The following is a 25012-nucleotide window of genomic DNA, read 5'->3' on the forward strand; positions in this document are numbered from 1 at the left end:
TCGAAGAAATTTTTTCTGAGTGTTTTTTCTGAGTGTTCGATCTTTGTATTAAAAATTATAACAAACTAGTGGAGTAATTTCACAAAAAAATATTAAATATCAATTCAATAAAAATTTAATTAATTGCCTACTTGCCAAATAAAAGGAAAAAATTACTTCATATTTTTTACAAACTTATTTATTAAGACTGTTTTTTTTTTTGTTTATCCAGAACTAGTTTGCAATAAGTTTGTCTCATTTTGAGTTAAGTAGATTTATTTTAATTATTTCTTACAATATTTTAAGGGCGGTTTTATTGACGTCTAGAGAATCAAATTTTACGTTCAGCAATAATGTTATAATCTTAAATTTCACATATTTATAGTTACAATACTATTGTAATAGCAGTGCGATATGTATTTATATGACTATAATGAGCCTAAGTTTGAATCATATTAAGCGTTAAATGTTTTTCGCGTCTCGTGTCAAAAACTCACACTTAGGGTTTTTTGACTTGTAGATACTATTTTTCACTAGAGCCACAAATATACAGCTTGAACAACACACACATGCACGCACAAATGCACATACTTTCACAGGTATATCTATTGACTCACAATAAAAAAGTAGTTAATGGTAATACTTACAAATTACATATCATTAAATTTGTAATACAGGGCCACCTAGTAAAGCATTCCCTCTCTTACAATGTAACGCATAATAAGTAATATGTACATATGCTAAGGATTGACCTTGTCTATGTTGTTCATTAATAATTTTCAAATGTAAAACAAATATGCAATATTCGTTTTTTATATACATTAATATGCTACGCCATATTGATAGTTCACGGCGTAGTAGTTTGTATAAATAGGCGCTTTAGGCCCAATTTTCATACTGCGGAATAGAATAGAAGTGAATTTTTATAATGAAATAGGACCTACATAGCATAAAGAACGTACAAACTAGATACGAGCAAAAAACAGGTCTTCCGGAGAATAACCGCGCAGTCTCGGGAATTCCCGCAGCTGCTAACGTCTACGTCCCATATCTAAGTAGTTTGTAATTTATACAATTGAGGTAAGGTTCATTATCCTATGTACAATTTCGTTACAATAATCAGCTTCCATTCCGTTCCACTGTAATGTAAATTGAGCCTTATTAGGCGAATTCTCACTAAGCGTTCGTGTAATGAGTTATACAAAAAAAACAAAACATTATCGGTTCGCGTATTGAACCCGGAAATAATTCGCGTAATGGGTTATACAAAAATCTTCGAAAATGTTTTACTTTCGGTTCGTGTATTGAACCCGGAAAGAATACTTCCGTTATCGTTTTTAGAACGAATTTAATCCCCGAACGATTCGCATCAAAGCAACCGATGAGTACATTGTCAACAGCGTTACCAAAATCTAAGACATATCGTGTTGGTGTGTCCCGACCTATAATTACCTACTATGAAGAACGGATGGATTATAATACATATAGCGGCCGTATGACTATTCTCTTACAAGAAGCAGTAGACAGTATTGTAGGGAGCAAATGTATAAAGAAACATATTGTCTAATTTATACGTATAGAGCCTTCCGAAACTTTTTATGATACAAAGTCATTGACTTACAATAAAGTTTTTTCAATTAGATCCAAGAACGTATGATCTTGAAAAGAATCTCACAACAAAGTGATCCCGCAAACGACAATTATTTTATTCAAGTACACATAACGCTTGTGTTTGGGTTTATAGGAATAGAACAAGACCTAAGAGGCTTGTGTAAACGATCCACAAGCTTTTACTAAATAACATCCCACTAACAAAAGGGAGGATCGAATTGTGTCACAAATTTGCTCAGTAAATTTACCAGTTTTGTTAAATGTATATATTACAGGTGTATTGCAGGAATTTGAGCAAAATTAATGATTATTGAAGAAAACGTCGCGCACACTGGATTAAACGTACACAGAGTGCTATTTTACGTCATGAATTTAGTACGCGTTAATTATAAAAGCTATATAGCTAATATGGGCTACATTGTGACTATGTAATTGTTAAACGTTTAATATTAAACGCTAGACTACAGTATGCAGTGGTAGTAGTCTTCCCGTTGCGATTGTTGGCTAGTATACTGATTTTTAAATGGAATGTTTTTGACCACAACATAGCCCTAGAGCAATAATAGTCTCTACAATGAAAAGAGCCCAGAAGATGTCTATTCAATCGCAACTTAACGATATTCCTGTTGTAAATGCTCGGAAACACAGAAGCAGGCGGAGTATTCCATAATAAAGGATGATGTAAAAAGAGCTTAGTAATAAGATCATAATGTCTACAGCGAGTGTTGATACTTTATAAATAATAATAATAACGCACACACTCAACATCCCGCACTAGGGAAACCCTGTGTCGCATATGTGCCACAGACACAGATATAGAAAATCACAAATTACACCCAGACTCACGAGAGAAATAGATGTAGGCCATACAAATATTTTTACCGGCCCGGGAATCGAACCTGGGACCTCTGTGCGGCAGTCCGGCACGGTAACCGTTCGGCCACGGAGGCAGTTTAATTTATTTCAACATAACGTTGATCAGGTTTGACTATCCTTGGTTGACCTTAACATCAGTGGATGCTGATGCGGATGCAAATTTTATTTACTTAAATAAAAACGCGAAAAAGTTACACGCTTACTGAATCTATGTACGTGAAAATTTTTTCTATTTTCTTTGGTATTATAATGAATATTATTTCCATATTATTCCAATTGTTTTATGACATATATTAACAAACGAATTAATGAAAACAATCCATTTTCCTGACTTAGCCGTTGTGGAATTTTATCCAAGTTATATTTTAAAAGCAACATTCCTCCGTGTGAAATAGTTCGTCCAGGGAAGTACTGTCACCTTACCTATTTCTGCCGCCAACAGTAATGTCAGCATTACTGTGTTCCGGTTTTGAAGAATAAGGGTGCTGGTGAAATAACAGGCACACATGGAACTTGTCAACCTATGTCTCAGGGTGACGGGCACAGTGGCAGCGCCCCTCAGATCTTTGCGATTTTTAAAGTTTCGAGTTGCACTGCAATTGTTAGAGCCGTTTTCCACTAAGCAACTACTCGCGAGTGACCGCAGCCGCAGCGGCTGCGGCTAGTTGCAATAGCGACTGCGTGCGCAACTGTATTCTACGAACAGCTCATTTGAACAGAAAAGAACTTACTAATTCAGCCATGTGTGAGCATTGTAATACTGATGAAATCACTCTCGAACGCTTACTTTTACATTGCCCTGCCTTTAGGGTACACTGAAGGCAAAAAAAAAGGTCTGACTTTTCGAGTACTCTTACCTTAGTTGGTCTCATAGAGACTATTGATCCTTACCAGAGACCGGATCGAATGGCATAAAAAAAGTTTGTAAAAATTGCCTTTTATCTTGCTGACTGTACCATTTTTTCAAAATCTGTAAATGCCAATCAAAATGTCTTCAAAATTCATGGATAGTCTTCTTAACCCTTTTCCTGTAACTACAAGGATTAAGGTAGCTGGCCTTGCTGCCCCGTCTCAAATTTACACCCTGTGTGTGCATTCATGCTTGCTACCATTGAAGAGACATAAATACCTTCAAATACCTGAAATATATTCAAAGAAGAAAGTCCCCTACACACAGTGTTTACAAAGATACAGACGAAATGTCATTTTATTTCTTTGAAAAGTATTCTACCAAGTACCAAATCATTACGGTGACAACTGCGCTCCGATTGGTCAGCCCGAATTCGAAACAATTGACGGATGTCGTCAATTGTTTCACTTCAAATCGACCAGTTTGACTTGAGCTTTTCTATAATGGACCAACGTGTATTCCCAATCTCGTAATCATTTAACAAACATACGCATACGCCAAAAGAGATAGCATTACATTGGTCTGGAAAATACGTAACGTCATCTTAAATGCCAACCGTGTCCATTTCGCAGTACATGAGGTACATGATACGGTTGTCAAAGGGAAGTGCATCAAATGTCAAAACAAACGTTTTTCCAAATGTTTTATTGAATTATTCGCATGTATTGTTATAAAATGGACAAAAATATTGACAGAGAACAATTAAGTATTAATAAAAATTCGTCGCTGCAGCATTACGGGATGTGGCATTTTAAAAAGCGAAGATCGACCGAATGCGACATTGTACATGCACGTGTTATTTTTCTGTCTATAAATCATAAAAAAGTCCAAATATCTCAAGTAATTAGATATATTTAAGTAGTTTATTCATAAATCGTGCGAAATTTTGCTTTGGTTTCTTCAGATTGCCTGTTTGTTTGAATATTTTGATGATTGTCGTTAACGATTATTTTGAGATAGTGTTGTTCTTGGAAGCGTAAATATTATCAATATTCTATTATTAAAATCTTTCACGAACGAAGTTTTTATTATTTTATGATTATTATTTTTAATATTTCAAGTTTACGTACAAATCAAAACAGAAAATAGAATGGTTGGAAATCTTACATTGAAATGAAGACCATCTTCATTTATTCGCTTCATTTTGAAGAGTCAAATTTTAACATAACTTTGAACGTAACTAGATTACATGATAATGCAACCCCATCATTAGGTTTATTGGTAAATAATTTTATATTTAATTTAGATTAAGCACGACTCATTTACTAGGCATTCTCAGTTCTTGAAAACAAAATTATCCACTCGTTTCCGATTTTTTCCCACTAACACCTCTAACTACTAAAATTTTTATTTTGTAAAGCCAGCAACACAATGACCATGTTGGTCTAACGTTGTCGGGTGAAGGCCAATAGCAACGTATAGACAGCCTATTTGCCTTGTCTTACCTTGCCATTGTTCGGTGTCACTCGCCTAGCTGACCGAGTGAAGGCGAGCGCTAACGTGTATAGAGCTCGTTTGACGTGGCTTGTCACAACTCGCAGTCGCTCTACTTGTCTCACTTCGGAGAAGTGTCGATTTTTCTGCACAAATCGCTTGGCCAATAGTAGTTAATTGACATCGTATAATCAGAAATTTGCACGCTATTTAATATACGCGAAACATATTTATACTAACACTGTCTCTTGTTCACATCTCCTGTTATACCATGTTTTGAGCAAATAAACGTATGATAATAATATTATTATTGATAATATTACTACTTTCATTTATTTCCAAAATTAAATAGAAATATTAAAGATTCACTTAAATCAGTCACTAATATTAATTCTATACTAATGCATAAATACAAAAAAGTTTGTTGTTGTTGTTTAAAAATTTCTCTATGAAAATAAGAATCTTGAGGTTGTAAATGTGTAGGATTTATATTTTAAAGTTTTCCTTTTTTTATATACTCTCTAATTACAAATATTATTTTTTTCTGTGCAAATTCACTTTTCGTAATATTTGAGTATTTGTAAACACAAAACAATAAATTCAAAATTTCATGTGACATTCCCGGATATTCTCATAATAATCTAAAATATTCCCAAATGGAATATTGATCTATATTAATTAAATGTTTGCATGTCGATAATGACTTATCGATAGATTATGGTACGACACTAAAGAAATCCGCCATTTGTTCGTACAATTTTTGTTTAGGTATGCACGTTCATTCCGTAGATAAGGCAGCTCGTTGCTTTATTTTTTTTTCCATAGTCATCTAATATACATCTGTCATTACCAAAGAGAACTTAACAATTACAATCAAAACTATACAAAGCAAAAAATATATAACATATTACTTCAATCGAATAAAAAAGAACCTTCAAAAAGTAGTGAATTACTTTTTGAATACAAAAAAAAGTAATATTATTTTTCTAAACTGACACCGGCACAAGTCCTAGTGACCGCCATGAAGGAAATAATAATATTTAAATGTATATAAACAACAAACTGATTTAAATATTGTATTGTTTTAGTACCAAAAGACGCTAAATATGTATAAAAACAATAAAGAAAAGAAAAAGGCGACGGTAAGCTTTACAAACAATAACGTTAAAACATTATTCTATTATTGATATAAAGATCACTCTCATCAACTGAGCTACAGATGGACTCAATTTGTAGCTTAGTTGGCAAGAGCTACAGCACGGGTGTGGCAGCAATGGTGGTTCGAATCCAGACAGGTCAAAGAAATTTTTCTTTGTTGTTCGATCTTTGTATCAATAATAAATAACAAGACGAGTATTTGGTTCGACTGTGCGAAAGGGGGCCCTATGGAAACTGGAGATCTACTCTCTTTCTTGAAAACGAAACTTCGTTAACGAACGACTTAAACAAAATTTCGTCAAAATCCTTACTATAATTCCTTTCGTTTTCGATGTCAATTACAATTTTCGTGAACGAATGGAATCAATGATATTGTGCAGGTCTTTTTTTATGACAACTACCGTAAATTACGGTTTTTAGTTTATCTTTAATGAATACTGTTTTGCTTTATTCTCAAATTTTACATTTAATATGTGGTTCATTAAGCATTTCTTGTAATATTCGTGCAGAAAATATAAAGAAACAAAAATATTTTTTGACGTATTTAGCCGAGACGCAATAAAATACTCATTGTTATCCGATTTGTTTGAAGAATACCACTTTATGCAAACTATAGGTGACAAAAGTATAACAACCAAAAATTTCAGTATATTAGAAGCTATTCTACTATTATATTGTATTCTTTGTAAACTTATGTACATTTGAAACCCTTGGCAAAATTTTTCGTAAACATTATCTCCTATAACAAGCAAAAATATAATGCAGTAAATTGAATTTATTTAATCAAGTCGCATAATCTATATTTTCTTGAGAGGAACTTTATTTTGTACATGTTTTCCGAAATTTACACTACAAGCATGAATCAATAAAGCTCCCCGTACACGATCAAATAATTTGTCAAATTTATCCTTAGTTTGTAACATACAATGCCATCTATTGCTACACATATTTGTCAAAGTTTTGTAAGTAATTTTAGCTCGTCAATATTTGAATAATATTACAAGAAAAAAACTTACTACTTAGGATTGCATATTATTTTGTTTAATAACGCTTCTTTTTTTGTATGCAGTACGTTCGTATGTAGCTACTGTCCATGAACAGTTTAAAAGGACGTCAAACCTTAAACTACATAGCGATAGCTTCGAGTTCTAAAATTACCAGGTCTAAAAAAATATTTATGGTTTCAGGTCAAATCGCAATCGTCGTTACAGTCGACTAAAACTGGGATGCGTGAGACTTATTCTCCTTTGGATGGCCTCTTTGTGTGCATCCACAGCCTCCGGCTCAGTGACGACGACAAAAGAAACTATCACATCAAGGTATTTGCCTAACAAGTAGGAGACCAGCGCAAACCGGCGGACTGAAAAGGCAGAGGATATTTAAATTTACCTATTACGCTATAGCAATTGAAATAAGTTATAAATTTCAATGTCCTGAGTCTGAGGCCGACCTCGGAGCATACTGCAGCGAGACACGCGGCATGCAACGGAATTCTCTCGTATACGCGATAATCCTCCGCTGTGCCCCGGAAACTGTCCGAATGAGTCGAGGTTCTCTCGACTGTCTAGTTGCTAGTGGAACATAATTACATACGGGCGATCGGTGACACGTCGGCGGATGCCTCGGCATTCCGGCGGACTCTGCGGTACGCTAGCGGACGCTCACGGGTGGGCATAAAACTCTCCTTCGGCAATTAAAACAAAGGATATCAACGAACATGCATGTATCTGTTACCGTCAATTCAAACCACGAGGAACTCTCCTAACCACATCATTTAAGTATTGTCGATCATTTCAATTTCAGCTGAAAGATGGTGAAGTTTCTATTTATTGTATGTAAATTCAACTGCCTCTGTGGCTGAAAGGTTACCATGCTGGACTGCCACACAGAGGTCTCGGGTTCGATTCCCGTGAAGTTTCTATTTATTGTATGTAAATTCAACTGCCTCTGTGGCTAAAAGGTAATGCTGGACTGCCACACAGAGGTCTCGGGTTCGATCCCCAGATCGGGACAAATATTTATATGTCCTACATTTATTTCTCTCGTGAGTTTGTGTCTATGTGTGTGTTCATGACACCCGCGACACAGGGTTTTCCTAGTGCGGGGCTATGAGTGTTAAAAAAATCTACTTAAAGTCAAACGGGCCCTTAGGAAAACTGGTTACCACGGCTCATAAATGTTGTTTATATCACGCACATTTGATTTGACTCTTCTACTTGCGATTGCTCTCCTTCTCCTTTAAATTTTCGAATAAAAAGCAGAAATAGTTAAGCCTGTAGTATTTACTACCATATAAAAAAAACTACCATGGTTAATAATAGGGGTTAAAGTATGAAATTGCCGATTTGTACTGAAAATCTAAATTGTTTATTTTTTAAATATTTAACAAATTTATTTAATCAAAATAGTTGCCATTATTATCTATACATTGCTGCCATCTAATGGGAAGGTTATTAATGCCTTTGCGATAGAACTCCGACGATCTAGACTGCACAAACTGTGTGAAAGCATTTTGTACTGCCTCCTGGGAAGAAAACTTCTTGTCACGTAGATAATTGTCCAAATCACGAAAAAAATGGTAGTCCGTTGGAGCAAGGTCTGGTGAATACGGAGGATGACGAATGGTTTCTAACTGCAGTTCCTGAAGGGTCAAAATGGTTTCTCGTGCTGTGTGAGGTCTCGCGTTGTCGTGGAGCAATAATGGTGAAGATCGATTCATGAGTCGAGGCTGTTTTACTGCTAGTTTTGTCAACATGGTTCGGAGTTCGGCACAATAGACATCTGCCGTTATTGCTTGACCAGATCGGAGAAAACTATAGTGAATAACACCATGCTGAGACCACCAAACAGTTACCATTACCTTTTTATTGGTAAGTTTTGCTTTAGGACACTGTTGTGGCATTTGACCTGGGGTCAGCCATTGCATTTTTCTTTTCCGGTTATCATAAAGAATCCACTTTTCATCACATGTTACAATTCGATCCAATATTCCTTCATTTCTGTACCGGTTCAACAAGGCAACACAAGTTTCAACACGCGTTTCTTTCTGCAGATCAGTCAAATCATGAGACACCCATTTTTCGTATTTTTTATTTTATTGATTTGACGCAAGTGAGTCAATATTGTGGGTAAGGTAACGTTAAACCATGCCGCTAATTCCTGGGTAGTTTGACTAGGATCGGCTTCCACTATCTCTCTTAATTCATCGTTATTCACCTGTGTGGGCGGTCTTCCTCGTGACTCGTTCTTTAAGTCGAAATTTCCATCACGAAAGCGTTTAAACCAAAATCGCACGGTGCGTTCATTAGTAGATCCCTCTCCAAACGCAGCATTGATATTGCGGGCTGTTTCTGCCGCGTTAGTTCCGCGTCGGAACTCGTTTTCAATTCAAATCACTCGAATTTTCGCAGTATCCATCTTTCTCGTCTAAATTGAATAACAAAAACAATTGAAAGTCGATATTCAAATGTTTCAAATTTAAAAAAAAAAATCACAGAAACCATTTGAAAAAAGTTTCATTCGAAAACCTCAAACCATGAAGATTCTATGAAAATTCAAAGAACCTATTGCAATAAAACGGCAATTTCATACTTTAACCCCTAATATTAAAACAGTAAATAATTATATACCATCGTAACTTGATCTCATACCCAGGAATTCTTTGTATACTATTATGACGAAATAAACTACAACAGTAACCTATTAATGAGCACTTTCTCTTTCGTAAGATGTATTATTTATGGATCTGTTGACATTTTTTTGGCAAACCGAAGAGACCCAATTTAAAACAAATTCGTCACTAAATTGGTTCAATCATCAGTGTTTACGTTGCCTTAGGCTAAAAAAATTTGATCTATTATAAAAGTGCTTATAAAGGATTTCTTCATTTTTGGGCCCATTTGTCTACCGTGGTAAAACTTACGCCTAAAAGTTTTCTAGAATCGTATACTTTTACGTATATTATTTGAAATCTTGTTAATTTTAATAGAAATTGCTGAAAAACGTATTTTAAATCATGAATATAAGAGATGTCGTGATTTGACAAAACCGCCACTAAAGTTGAATTATTAATTTGACATTTTACCTAAAATTGTATTGGAAGTATAGTCTGTCTTTTTTGAAGATGTAAATTTAGTAGCAGTAGAGCTCCTTGTGACAGAGTTCGTCCAGGGTAGTACTGCCACTTTACCTATTTCTGCCACCAAGCAGTAATGTCAGCAACACAGAGTTCCGGTCTTGAAGGGTAAGGGTGCTGGTGAAATTATGTGCCTACATGGGACTTGTCAACTTATGTTTCAGGGTGACGGGCGCAGTGGTAGTGCCCCTCATATCTTTGCAATTTATAGCTCTGAGTGGCACTATAACTGTTATGGACAGGCGTGTAGCTTACCCTCAGGCGCACGACTTGTTCGTCCCGTCACTACGATATAATAAAAAAAAGAGTAAAATAACATTGCGCAAAAGTGTTGCCCGCTGCTATTGATTGCAGTCGATAAATATTATTTCGACTATCGACGAAATGTTGGTTACGCTTATATATATAAATAGCCGAACTTGTTTCATCCGAATCATCATCTGCCCATTATCCGTCTAACTACCGGACACAGGTTCATTTGAATTGATAATTTCTGAAAATACATACGTACGTACACTAAATTTAGCAGTCTAGGTATAAAAATACAAATAGAAGACATATTTTAATTTTAATTTAATATACATAATAAAATCCGCCTGTCGTTATTAATCACCAAAAATTAGTATTTAAAAAAAAAATTATTAGTAGGCAGTTTAAGTTCCAATACTGATAGACCAACTGTCAAAATAAGAATAAAGAATACAACAACGCAATTAGTAATCATTAGAACGTCGTAACATTCAAGAATTCAGACATTTTTGGCAAAGTTTTACATACTTTCACAATCTATCGATAAAATTGTCGACAAGAACTATAAGACTATTAAAAATTTTACAAAAACTGACAAATGTCATTTTCATCATTTCATGTCCATCTTCAAAAAATACCTAATATAGTAATCAAATAAACCTTTTTTTGATTGTACTATTTAACAAAATATCTTGGACGCAGCTTGACGTGTCCACAACGGCGATGCCGATGTGGCGTTTTGTTTGTTTTATTAAGTTTTCACTCATTTACTTGGGTAGGCAAAGCTTCTATCAGATAGCCTTTTCATATTATTAGTATCTTTTCGTGACATTTAAATAGCGTGTAACAGCTTGGGACATAGTATTTTAGCCTACATAGGTATATATTTTATTAATATAATGATGAGCTCGTAATGAGTATTTTATAAAAGAATTGATAACCAGGATAAGACGGTTAGATTTACTTTTAAATAATTCCGATAACAGAATACCTACCATTTGAAGCACAGACATAGACTTCGGGCCCATGTTGTATGGAAGAAAACATTGATCCTTTATTCATTAATTTCACTACAATAAAACCCATTATATTTTAACAATCAGTGTAAGTAACAAATGTTGTAACCACTTTCCTTTTAAATTGAGCCACACAATAATATTATGTTGGCATCTTACAAAATTAATAAACAATTTTTGTATCAAGTGTGGCTTATAAATATAACATTTTGTTCCCATCCAGGTAACTTTCTTCGATAACGTGATTCTTTCTGGACTAATCAAGCCCATCAGCCCGAAGGACCAGGAAAAGAAAGTCGTCACTATCGCCAAAGGTGTCATGAGCTATGATCCGTCCGATTACGAAAAGATGTGCCTCTTTGCTAGCGCTCCTTTAGTTGGTGGGTATGAGCTTTTACCCACGAAAAGTATTAGTAGCCATTAAATGTAGGTATTTGTAGCAGCAGCGAGTAGATATTTTGCAACTATGTCGATGTTGCATAACGTTTACCCAACAGGGGCCGACGGATGCAACAGGAACGCGCGCTTTTGCGGCTGCTTCACGTGTTTTAGATAGCATAAGCGAAGGTTACCTGAAGATACAGCCACGTGTAACACTGTTTATACACGTGATGAAATTCGAACATTTACATGTTAAAGCGCTATCGCCATAGTTGTCAGTTCGCTGTAAAAACAACTCTATCACGTCTCTTGTATTTAATGTCCCTTAAATATACGACTTCAATATCCAAAATTGTAAAAGTATGTAAATATTACTTGAATTTGCTTCTATTGTCGGGAAAGCACAATCGACTAACTTGATCTGTTAACAGCGAGAGTAATGGTGTCACGTGGGAGTCACCACACTTATTAACTCGGCTTGAGTCTTCTTTCTTTTTATAAAATCAACAACAACGACGACGAACAAGTCGTGAGCCTGATGATAAGCTACACTGCAGTTGAGTCGGTTAGGAAAGGCTTTATGTCTATGCAATAATAGCGAAAAAGACTACTGTGTTTCATTTGCGCTGGGACCACTGCGCTGACGCGAACCGCACTACGTCTTTTAAGGTGTTTTTCCACCGGCGAGGCAAGACAAGGATTGAAATTTGTATGGCAAAATTTCAATTATCTCCTAGCGCATTTTTGGTGGAAGTGGCCTGGGTTAACGAGGATGGGTGAGGTGAGAATTGAAATTTTTATTGATGTAATATATTTATTGAACGGTATTACTGCCTACACAGAGTATTATACTCTGCAATGGATACACGATATCTCTATCAATCGCAAGATTTTGGGGTACGCACAATTTCAGGTTGAAAAAAAAGATGATTTCATCTGATGCTTCTTCCATTAACATATTTAATAATAATAATTTCCAGGGCATGTTACTTCAGCCGCGTGTTTATCAGTAGATGAACTAAGCAGCACTGAATCTCCACTGACTCCACAACCACAGAGCGAGTTCACGCGAGATATTAATGGCAATTTTTGGTGCAAATAGGCCGGCGAGATTTCCATTGTTGTCTTGCCTCATTTCGTCTGGCCTCGCCGGTGGAAAACCACCTCCACACTCTTATTGCGTCCATGTACGCAAACCTTTTTCTGACCAGCTCAAGCCAATTACGTGTCGATAAGTGCGGTGGGTCTCAGGATGAATTTGGACAAAACGAAAGTTATGTTCAACGCACATGTGACCCCAGGACTCATAACCGTAAATGGGGCTACTCTTGAGGCTGTGCGTAATCTCGTCTACCTAAGGCAAAATATCCAAGTCGGCAAGCTAACTTTGAGAAGGAAGCCAACAGAAGAATTCGTTTGGGCTGGGCGGCATTCATAAAGCTTAGCCACATCTTTGAGTCGGCAATCCACGAATCTAAAAATAAAAGTACTCACGTTTCCGTAAGAGATAGCCGGTAGAACTCATTGGTATCCAACCAAGACGTGGACATTATAACAACAAGCCACGTACATAAATTTAAAGTCAAGATGGAGGAGCTATGCTTGGTGTTTCTCTGACGGACCGAATTCCTAATGACGTCACAGAACTAAAATGACCAACATAGCTTGTGCAATCAGTAAGCTTAAATGGCAGCGGGCCGGACATGCCTGCAAAAGGGCTGATGGCCAATGGCGCAGACTTGTTCTAGATCTTTTATATAATTATTATTATGTCATCCAATAATCATTTTCAGTTACAATCGCTCCTCAGAGGGCTATCGAATCGAGAAGTCACTTATCACACAGTGCGGACACTGCCATGTCCTCCCAGATCTTGTCAACGAACTCCCTTTGGCATAAATCGTCTACGATAACGTCAACTGACATCTGTTGCTGCTTTGTGGACATCCTTCCATTATTTATTGGTAATATAATATTTATACATGGACGGTACCTTGAGTCACGGGACAAATTTTAAAATGAGACGCGGTTTCAGAGGCGTCCTCCTACTGAAGATTCGCTATTTTCGTGAGTACAATTACTCGGAAGTCCCGTGATCCAAGAAACATCTTGTCCTGTAGAAACAACTATAGCTGCATATATCTTGAGACCAATCTGATAGTTTAAGGAGTGCGTCAGGCATGCATTCGATCCGTATCATGAAAATATAGGTGTTTTGTCGGTTTAATTTCCAGCTGAGTCAATAAACTTTTTAAAAGGCTTGGAATGCAGTATTACTTGTTTTAAAAATGATAAACTACAATGTTATATCTATCTACAATATTTACAGTACTTTCCCTCCGTGTCCCAAAGCCGTGAGACGGCCTGTAGGTGATTCAGTCAATGTCTAGGTTAAGGGAAACATCCATTTAAAGTTATATTTATGGAGAATGCTTTGGATGTCCGTGGATTCTATATTTTCCTGCATTATATTGTTGTTTCAATTAGAGCAATTGACAAAGTATTTATATTTGAATTTCTTCTTAGTAAAATAATGAAGCAACATGTTGACTTAGTAGAGTAGAAATTCCCTAAATAAAGTGCGTATAATATTACCAAATAACTTTTTTCTTTTTCTTTTTAGATTTTCAGATTATAGTTGAGTAAATCGTGAGGGTATTTTACTTTGATATCCATTATTATATACAGATGAATGGACCAAACGCAAATCATACCGTAATAATATCTTATACCGTTTCTATAATAGTAGTTTTAATAAACCGGAAAACATCACACGTAGTTTTAGGTTAGCTAATAGAGCTCAAGAAGTGTTAACTTAAAAGCTTGTTTGATTCCCATATAAAAAAAAATCTAATCAACAAACAAATTCCGTTGATTTACGAGCAGAAATGTAGTTTTCGTGTGAACAACAGTTTGCCAGAATTTAAAATAAATCGTTGTTTGAACTGAAAGATACGTAACTATAATCTGTAAGCAGCCTAAAGCTTACACTTAATAAATCTATTTCATGCCAATCGCCATTTTTCCAGAGCAACGAAAAATGTTGTTTTCAACCTCATGTTTAAGAAATAAGAATATCCGAATTCATTACAGGCCACTAATAGTTACTACCCGACTCTTTCCAAAATATTGAAAAGGGTCTAAATTGAAAACGCAGTGAAAAAAAACATAAAATTTTATACCAGTCTCAATTTGGATTTCGAAAAGTTTATACTCCAACAGTTCTTTGTCAATCAGTTCCATCGAGTATATAATCAGAAATAGAGACGAAATAAGGGCCATATATTCCTGGTAACACATTAGCGATATAGCTCTTATAAATATCAACTCTCGTTTGCACTGAAATATAGACAGGCCAACTACTGACCTGTGTGTACGTCTCCGTATATTCCAAAAAATATTCTGTATTTATTGCAATAAAGATAATATCTCTAACAATACCATGCTGTTCTATTCGGTGGTGCAGGAAAAACAGCAAAACATCTAAGTACAAAACAAACGGAATCACATTTCATCGGTAATTAAATATTAAATATGTAATTTTGCAATTGTCGTCCACTATAGCAAAGCTCAAGTTAACTGGTCGATTTGAAGTGAAACAGGTGACGACACCCGTCAATTGTTACGAACTCGGGCTAGCCAATCGGAGCGCAGTTATAGTTTTCAAACAAATCAAATGACATTTCGTCTCTATTTCTGGTTATATACTCGATGATCAGTTCAAAGGAATTTATATTTATATTGTTAACTGGCAACAACGCAAATGAAAAATAAATGTTAGAAGACTAAACGTAACAATATTTTATTTCTCTAGGAAGCGTTTCATAAACTGTATGATGGTGGCGTTCTGCTTACATTGTAGACTTTCGCTTTCAGACTTCTAGTACCAAACAGGCTTTAAAAAAAATCCCATAATATGCTACTTTCTCCAGTTTTCAATTTATAAATTTCAGTAATAGACAAGTACATAAGACTTCAATTTACATAGATACCTATTGTTGTTAAAATTTAACTACTTTAAAATTATTTAATTACTTGAAAATCAAATACAATACACCGAAAGAAACGGAATTACCGAGCACCAGTGACGGATTTCATCACACGGTCTTAGGGGGCGTCACAGAGCGCCGCCGCCTGCCGACTCCCGTGTCACCTCCAAAAAAAGCAATAAAATGGCTATTGTTTCCCAAAATGACTTATGTAGCACCTTTTGCAACCGAATCCGCCGAAGCCGATCAATAACGAAAAATATATTAAGTTATGATCACGCATCTACGACAAGGCGCCAGGGTATTGATTGCACCCGGGCGTTACATGAGCTAGCGACGGCACTGCCGATGGTGTCGGATCATGGAAAAATTTCCATTTCGAAAAAATAATATTAAAAAAAATATTTTTATTAAGGTTATACATACGTAGAAAACTATTTTTCTAATATTTTTCCTTTAATTTTCCACATTTGACGTTGACACCTGTCAAAAGTTGAAGTTACGGAACGAAAACGATGGAGCCATTATAAAGGTTTTTTCTCCATTGTAAAATCATTCTAAATCCCGTTTCTCTCTAAGTGACTTTTAGTTAAACAAGTATATTTTATAATTCATGCTAAATAAAACTTGTAAAGATATTTCTAAACGTAGAACACAATATGAGCTTTCGAAATTATATTTTTCCAATTTTTAAAATTGTTCAAATATTTCGGGCAAAAATTTCCACTATTTGAATTTTTTCGTAAAATTACCCAATAATAGATGCCGATAAATATACTCGAAAAACAAATCGCCAGTCGTGCTGTAAAAAGAACAAATAGTTTCTCAAGGCAACGGTACTGTCTCTTCTCTGTTCTGTTTCTTTTCTATGTTAACAAACTTGTACCTATATGTCAGCAATAAATCTAAACAATTTGCTAACGATACAACTCTTACATAATTAACTGTAAAAACAAAGACTTTTTAACACCGTTATTAACAAAGCTCCAACAGGTGTAATCTGTTGGATGGACATTAATGACTCTCGTAAAACTAAACTTATGGCATTTATATCATGTAACTCAAAACCCCCACCAATTAATTCATTACAATGTTGTCCAATATTAAATTTTCCTGGATTAACAATGCTTAAACACGATAATTGAACGTAACACAGAAGACAGATTATGAAACAATTTTTTTTTGAGCACTTCAAAAATACTTACTGCTTCTAAACCCTATCATGATTTCTCTACGTTTCATTCGGTTTTAAGGAGTCACCGCACTCGCAGAATCGGCTTGAGTCGGTCAGATTTTTTGTATTTAAGTACGTAATAAAAGTGTAAAAACTACGTTTCGTTTCTTCTAAGAAAGGTGGCGGCAGCTACGCGAAACGAAAACATGTTTTTCGCTCGTGTTGCATATGATACTTTTTCTGACCGGCTTAATATGATTCCGTGTTGATAAATGTAGTGACTCCCTTACATTACGAGGCATTTCCGTAGGTTTGGAAAGAGCGTTCAAGGTTCAAAGGAAGTATGTTCGGACGGAACTCAGGCGCGTAAATTGTTGATAGCTGCAAACCATTGTTCAAAAAGCTAAATATTATTGCCTTTGGGCAGCGCGTATGCATCAGGCATTTATTTATCAAACAACACACACACTCAACACTCACACTTATATTAACACACGTGGTGAAATCTTCCAAGCGCGAATTTGTGCTAAAATGGATCTTTTGTAACATCCTCGTTACAATTGTACTATAAATAAAAAAAATCTATGCTTCAACATTATTATTATACAAGTATTTTCAAATAATTTACTAAACGAAATTGAATTGTTTCAAGGACCAACTTTTATATCACAATTTTATTGACAAAATGACTTTTATAATAAGAAAATATATTTAAAATCTAGAATTATTGGGTACATTATGTAATATATTAAAATGAAATATGTCTTGTTCCATGAGGTCTATGTAGGTATGTAATATCTGTGCTCTAGTGAATAAACGCCTGTCGCGCAGTGGGCTAAGCAAGCACAGAATATATTGACGTAGCAGACATACAGAGTATGTATATCCGAGAATTATAGCGTCACCACGTATGTAAGATTTTGAAACATTGTAAAACCCCCACTGTCGCTTTGTTTACCTCTGACAAAATTAGCTATAACAACCTCATAATCCGTTATGAATTTGCCAGTTGTGAGTTGTCTATTACCAGTTTATTCGAAGTTAGTTGAGACCAGGGAATAGTGTCTTCGAGCGTATCTCGTATCTTCGAGAGATAAGTTTAAGGAAATAGACATTCTTACACTATCGTCTTTCTTTATGAAAAATAATGACGCACATAATAAAACGAGGAATAATAATCTCAGTACAGAATACTAAAAAAACCGACCTCAAAAGTACGTGGAATTACATATAATTACAAAGTTTTATTGAAATCGGTTACCGGAAAGTGTGCAAACCCGGATTCATCCCCTAGTTCGCCACTATACGGGACTTGACACAGGAGATAATATAAATCGGTTCTCACTACTCAAAGTATATTGGGATAGAAAAGCGCCTTGAGTTGGAGAATAGCAAAATCAACCATTAAAATAATTGCTCCTTATAATAAAATTTAGACGCTATTTATAAAAAAAACATACAGTCGAACTGAGAACCTCCTCCTTTCTTTGAAGTCGGTTAAAAATGAATCTTCATGTGTGAACAGCCACACTTAGAGGTGGATGATTTTCTTCAAAATTAAATGGGGCCACTGTGGAGGTACCCTCTTTCCAACAAAAAAAGAATAATCAAAATTCATTTAAGGGGCAATGTATACGCTTCTATAACAAGATTATAAATATACACAAATTGCCATACACGAGGTTTAAAAGTATAGTGAAACAAAAACTTTATACTAAAGGTTATTATACAACTTCTGCGTACTTGGATGACAAAAGTCCGTGGTAGTAACCCGTTTAGCTCATGAAGGTAGTCTGATCTCTGATGTTTAAAAATAATATATATATATTGTAAATATTGAATGTGTACAAACGTTATTTACAAAGAGCAAACCCTAGAGTTTCTTGCTCATTCTTCTCAGAGGAATCTGCCTTATGAATGAGCGGTAGAGTTTAACCAATGTGATGATTTCAAGTATAATAATACTTACCTATGAAATAAAGATTATTTTGAATTTGAATTAGATTTTTTTAGTGGTTCTGCCGCAGTCGTCTACCGACATCAACATATATATGCTCTTGTTTTGCGTGGCACTAATTCCGTGATTTTCCTCCAGACACGGACAAGATATGTGTTAAAAAGCGCATGCAACCGATTCGAATGCCTCCATTGCTACTTCGCAAGAGCTGGGACAATCTGCCATTGCTGAAAATGGGCATTTCCATAGAAAGACACCCGGAGAACGCAAACCACCACTCTATATTACAACAAGCCAATCACATGAAAATAACTCTTATTGGAGCATATAACCTGTTAACCCCTTACGATAAAGACACTCAGTACACTGCAGCTACGAATTTTCCTTTATTTAATGAAACTGTAAGTTTTGTGTTTTTGTTTGTGTGTTTTAATTGTAATTGTAAAGTGGGATCAATTCTGGAACTTGTTTCTTGTGGCCGTAAGCCGAATAGGCAAGGCTAAGTATCGTGTTTTCAACATTGCGTTTGATATTTTAAATTGTTTGATTTTGGTACCGAAACAAAAATATCTATGCCGAAAGTCATAGCATAAATTTCGTAATATAGATAGATATCAGTGGATATTTGAATTACGTAAACAAATACAGAAGGTAAGCAGCAACATTAAAGTTGTAACACAAAAGATTTTCCGGTTAATGCCTACTACTAAGTTGAAGAATCAATATCTAGTTTTAGTAGCAATAGAGCTCCACGTGAAAGAGTTCGCCTAGGGGAGTACTGCCACCTAGTCTATTCTGCCGTCAAGCGTTCCGGTTTTGAAAAAAAAATTGCACTATTATAAAAGTGTTAAAGGACTCCTTTATTTGTGGATCGATTTATCTACTGAGCTAAAGCTTACGTCTAAAAATTTCTAGAATTATAGGGTATACGAGAGTACCCATTGAACAATTTTTTTTTAATTTTAATAGAAATTGCCTAAAAACGTAATTTAAACTATAAATATAAAGGATACTGTGTTCGACGAAACGTGTATTGTCGTGTCTTAGACTATTTTTTTCCATTCTATAAGGTCGTGATTGACATGATTTGACATTTTACCTCAAAATTGTATTGGAAGTATGGTTGACTTTTTTGAAAAGGGAGTATTAATAGAGCTCCTTGTGAAAGAATTCATCCAGGGAAGTACTGCCACCTTACCTATTTCTGCCGCCAAGCAGTAATGTCAGCATTACTTTGTTCCTGGTTGGAAGGGTAAGGGTGCTGTTGACATTACTGGCACATGGGATTTGTCAACATGTCTCAGGGTGACGGGCGCTGTGGCACTGCCGCTTACATCTTTACTGTTTAAAGCTCTGAGCGGCACTACAACTGTTATGGACAAGCGTGTCGCTTACCATCAAGCGCACGACTTGTTCGTCACGTCACTTGGTATTATTAAAAAAATAGTCGAGCAAAAACTATTATTATTAAACTTTTGCTTTACTATTATTTTATTGAAAGGAATTTCAGGCCATAGTCATCGTCAATTTGGAATATTTTCGATTTAAGTTAGTGACGCAGTAATTAGGTATATAAAAAATTAAGTAGTGTGTAATTTAAACGTTGTTCGTAGTACAATTAAATTTGTTTCACCAGCATACGACGGTGATGGAATTTAACCACGGTTACAACCCTCCCGAGGAATTCGATGAAATGAAATTCTATCCCTCGTGGGAAACTTTGCGGGCTGGACATAATACCATCTGCAAGTCTGATGACAAATTGGAGTACTCGCTCAGAGAAATCCAAAATGAGAGACATATTGACATCGCACATTATTTAGAACTTCAGCGGCTTAGCCAGAGTTAGTCAACCTACTATTTCTTTTCATTCTGTAGTTTAAATGTCAGAGATGCTATAGGTATACGAAATGAAATATAAGATAAAACTAAATACTTCACATTCAAGAGTTTTATCGACTTGTAGACGCGGTGATCTGGGGTTCTTTCTATCGAACTCTGTTAATGGACCAGGAAGATAAATGGCTACTCAAGCACCTGTGCCACTGGCGTTGGCCGCTCGAGCTGCACTTCGTCCGAGAGGACGCCGAGAGCTGCAGCTACATGGCTTTTATCAACTTATTCGATTTCCTCAATGCTGGAGGTGCACTCTGCTTAACCAATTACTTTCTTAAATAATGCCCCTTTGTTCAACTACAATTGGACGTAGTTAACAAAATGGCTCCAGTGCATATCCAGTCGCTTTCGGGATATGGCACTCCAGTGCACATCCAGTCGCTTTCAAGATATGGCAGTTTAAAAGTATTTCTCACTCTTGTTTTATTTTCTAAACTATTAATGTCATGTAACTCCAGAGATATTTATTTATGTTTATATGTTGGATTTTTTTTTGCTGATCTATGAGGTTAGACTTTAGGAACCGTTTGGTGCATATCGACTGTGAACTGGCAATTATCTCAATTTTGACACCTTTACAGTTGAAGATAAAAATTGTTTACGTCATTTATATAGCATCTGATTTATTTAAAAAAAACGTAGTTTTTGAATATTTTTATTACACATGTATGTGTGTACATTATGTTTTTTTTTTTAATAAACCAGATGCTTGTTAAATGATTTTTTCTTCATCCTGTAAAGATAGTACCGGTTGTCAGTACACGGTCGACAAAACAAATTGTTTGATAATTTTGTGGATTGGATCCTTTTTGCTTAACTACGTCCAATTAAAAAAAACTTGCTTAAATCGGTCATTATAAATAAAATACACATTTAACGTAAAAAATGTAAATATGTAATGTATATGCATATATACAGGGTTATTTGTAAAATAGTAACAACCTCCCAGGACTATGCCACTGACGTCATAACCAACAACGTTTGTTCTAAGACTTAATAATTCATCAGATTTTACTTTCGTACATAAATAAAAATATTTAAATAGATACAGATCTAAAATATTTCGTCGCCTTACTTTCTCAAACTCGTATCTTAAAGCACAAATTTACCGAAATGACGGCAAAAATGGATTGTATAGGCAAATTTTGCAGGCCGATTTCCCATCACATTTTCTTCATGTTCGCTCACTGGCTTTCATCCATTCTTAAAGTAATGTGTCTAAATTAACACCCTTGATAAGAAATTTAAAATGAATAGAAATGTTTGCCATCTCCTGAATAATCACTCTTTATAACATACGAGTTTCAGAAAATAAGGCGTCAAATTGTGTGATGAACATTGACTTACAATTATATGGACGTCGGGTCCGCGCTAAAAAGTGTTCGCACTTGTAAGGCGCTAAAATCGTATACAGAGCGCCAAACTCCGCTTTAGTCTTCATTTGTTTGACTGACAGCGCGATACTGCGATGACATTACAATTTAAATTTCGAATAGGTTGACTTGGGACATTTTTTTCGTGGTTTTTGTAAAAGTATCTATGTGAATAAATATATGTAGTGATAATATAGGTAGTTATGGTATATTTGTGTACGTATATACTGTTATTTTTGAATATAAGAAAAGTATTACACATTTCCGAATGTGTCATTTATAGTACGAGCTGCCGCGTCGTATATTTGTTTTCGTTTGTACTTTTTATTGACCGCATAGTGTTATTACACTTCTCCTATAGTTTAACCCACTAAAGCCCCATACATCAAATGTACATAAATTTTGAATTCTATATTATCTTAGAGCGGTTACACACGGTGACTTTAAAGCTCGATGCAGTCGCTAATTTATACTGGCGCGCGATTTTAAGCAGCGAAGCAAGGCATCGATACGAACGCGCGATTGCATCGCTACACTTGAGATTGCATCAATGTAGTCGCGCGTTTGCATCGATGCAATCGCCTACAAACCGCAAGTGTAGCGATGCAATCGCGCGTTTCACGAACGCACCTTTTACATCGCTGCTAAAAGTTGGCATGTGTTATAAAACTTTTAAAATATCTAGAAAAATACATTTTTCATACAAAACTGAGGGCATAGGGGCCTGAAGCATGTAATTATATTTATTCTATTATAATTTGAAGCATTCCTACATGCAATCGAACACTGACGGCTGTCCTTGACTTAAGCATGCCATCGCGCTGGCGCCTGGCCTCTCTTCAAGTCTTTGCCTCTTGTCGCCCCGCATAAGCGTATAGTCGCACTCGGCGTCAGGCATTCCGGAGGCTGCCGGCTCGGCATCCATAAGCACACCGCAGCTTTATTTTGCAAACTACGATCATAACACTACTACTTGGTACTTGGTACTTGGTGCAACGGGCTGGTGTTCGCAACTCGACGTCAAGGCGCCTATTTTGCGTGTGGCATAATACTACTAACTACTATAATGTCATGTATTACTAGTCGTCACCTAAAAATCCCTTGACGTCCAGTCTCGTCAAGTAAAGTTAGTCGGGCCTAAGCTTCAATTATTTAAGTTTCTCAATAAGTGAATTTGTAATTGTAATGAGAAATAAATATTCTTTAACCATAAACTCTTCGATTGCCTTGCAACAGTGGATAAAATCATTTGCGCGGTGCCACTTCAATTGCATGACTCTACGGTCATGATAGCGAACACAAACTATCCCTACCTCATCAATCCAGCTGAGAGGAGTGGTGATCATAAGAAGAAAAAACTAGGGTACGTTGTAGGAGATATTCCGTTGTAACTTAGTAAAGAGAAACGTCTCGAGAAATGCATACAGTGCAACAATTTTCTCAATATCCCTCGGCGATCTTCGGATTTGCGAATGCACTTGAATACAAATTTCCATGTCATAGTAATTTTTAGTTTTGTTTTCATTAGATTTCGTCTGTAGTAATTAGCATTAAGAATCATGTATTTCGTTGTTGTTTTATTTTATGTCCATGTGAATTTTATAGAACCATAAAACTATTTTCCTTTTTATAATAACATTTACTCCTAAACAACAAACCAAGCCAGTTTCCGAAAATATAGACAAAACAAAGAGTTGTAGGCGTGCGCCCACAAATACACGCACACACATCCACAAATGTGTTACACGAAAACACTTTCTTTTGGTGTTATAGCAATTAACCGTCAGCAGTTTAAGAGTTACAATAACGTTATCGGATCGGTATCTTCAGATCATTGACATTTAAAGCTTTAATTTGCTGTCGTGAAATAAGCATAAAAATTAGATCAAAGCAGGATAACCTAAATAAAAAATCTACCAGAATAAATCTACAAGAATGGATTTAATCTTTTTACCTTCATATTTCGGAAATTCGGCATCGGCTCGCACTATCTCTCACATCTGCATTTAAATTATCACTACAAATATATTATAATGTACGTACCATTTTATTTCGTGCTAGTCCCCAGACAGCATTTAAATATTTCATAGAATAAAATCTGTTCAAACGTATGCAGTGTTTTTTTTAAATAAAGTAAAAAAACATTATGCATGTATATTTTTTTACTTATTTTACATACTATCGTTTGACAGTGCGGACACGCCAGTGGAATTACCTTCAGTTGTTTTGATATTTGGGGGTTGATGTTGCTCGCTTCCGTAGGTTTACCCTTGAGACCCTACAAGTAACCCCTGGGTGGTGCTAAAGAGCAACAACTACCGGTGGTAGGCTTCGGCTGTGGCTGGTAACCACCCTCCCGACGCAGTCGAGTCGCCAAATGGTTTATCCGTGTTCCGGCTCGTGTTCGGGAGTTGCTATTAGGAGGTCGGGTCTGAACAGTTGCATTGCGTCCAACGACGAGTAGTAGCTGCTTGTACTGCCACACTGAGCACTCGGTTCAGGAGGCTAGCGGGATCTGAAGCACGGTGCACCGCTGGCCGACCGTGCGAAGTTGGGGGCCCAAGTAGCGGGAAAGCCACCCGTGAAAGGATGCCCCGCCACCCAATAAAAATCCCGGAATGCTACACCTTGCCGGTTGGCGACCGCAGGGGAGGACCAGGAGGCCATCTCCGAGGGGGTTCGGGCGTACCCGCGGTCTACAAACCGATTTTACCCTCGTGTGGCAGTGTGAGTTTGCTGCTTGGTTGGACGACGCAATGCCTCGTTCAACTGCCTTCCGCCTGCCTATTCGCTTCTCCAATTTAAAATTATGAGTCACAAAAAGGAATACATTTTTCACAGCGATTGCACGTCCTCCCATTAAAAGTGCACCTC

General features: G+C 36.0%; 1 protein-coding gene across 4 annotated transcripts in view; it reads left to right on the top strand.

Moving 5' to 3' along the window:
* Positions 1 to 5902: 5902 nt before the first annotated feature.
* The window catches only part of LOC113239976, a 51821-nt gene continuing 32711 nt past the window's right edge, over positions 5903 to 25012 (top strand). For 2 of the 4 annotated variants that reach the window (XM_026477169.1, XM_026477192.1), the window contains exons 1-8: positions 5903 to 5952; positions 7156 to 7287; positions 11592 to 11748; positions 13543 to 13713; positions 19008 to 19270; positions 20506 to 20713; positions 20836 to 21012; positions 23375 to 23501. In XM_026477169.1, coding sequence (XP_026332954.1) covers positions 5917 to 5952; positions 7156 to 7287; positions 11592 to 11748; positions 13543 to 13713; positions 19008 to 19270; positions 20506 to 20713; positions 20836 to 21012; positions 23375 to 23501 — 1271 coding nt within the window. In that variant the 5' untranslated portion in view covers positions 5903 to 5916. Of the gene's footprint in view, positions 5953 to 7155; positions 7288 to 11591; positions 11749 to 13542; positions 13714 to 16500; positions 16575 to 19007; positions 19271 to 20505; positions 20714 to 20835; positions 21013 to 23374; positions 23502 to 25012 lie in introns of those variants that run through there. The other 2 variants (XM_026477176.1, XM_026477183.1) reach the window with 2 other exon arrangements.

The sequence above is a fragment of the Hyposmocoma kahamanoa genome, unplaced genomic scaffold (assembly GCF_003589595.1).
Source record: "Hyposmocoma kahamanoa isolate Upper Pololo Valley unplaced genomic scaffold, ASM358959v1 100021, whole genome shotgun sequence".
Lineage (NCBI taxonomy): Eukaryota > Metazoa > Arthropoda > Insecta > Lepidoptera > Cosmopterigidae > Hyposmocoma > Hyposmocoma kahamanoa.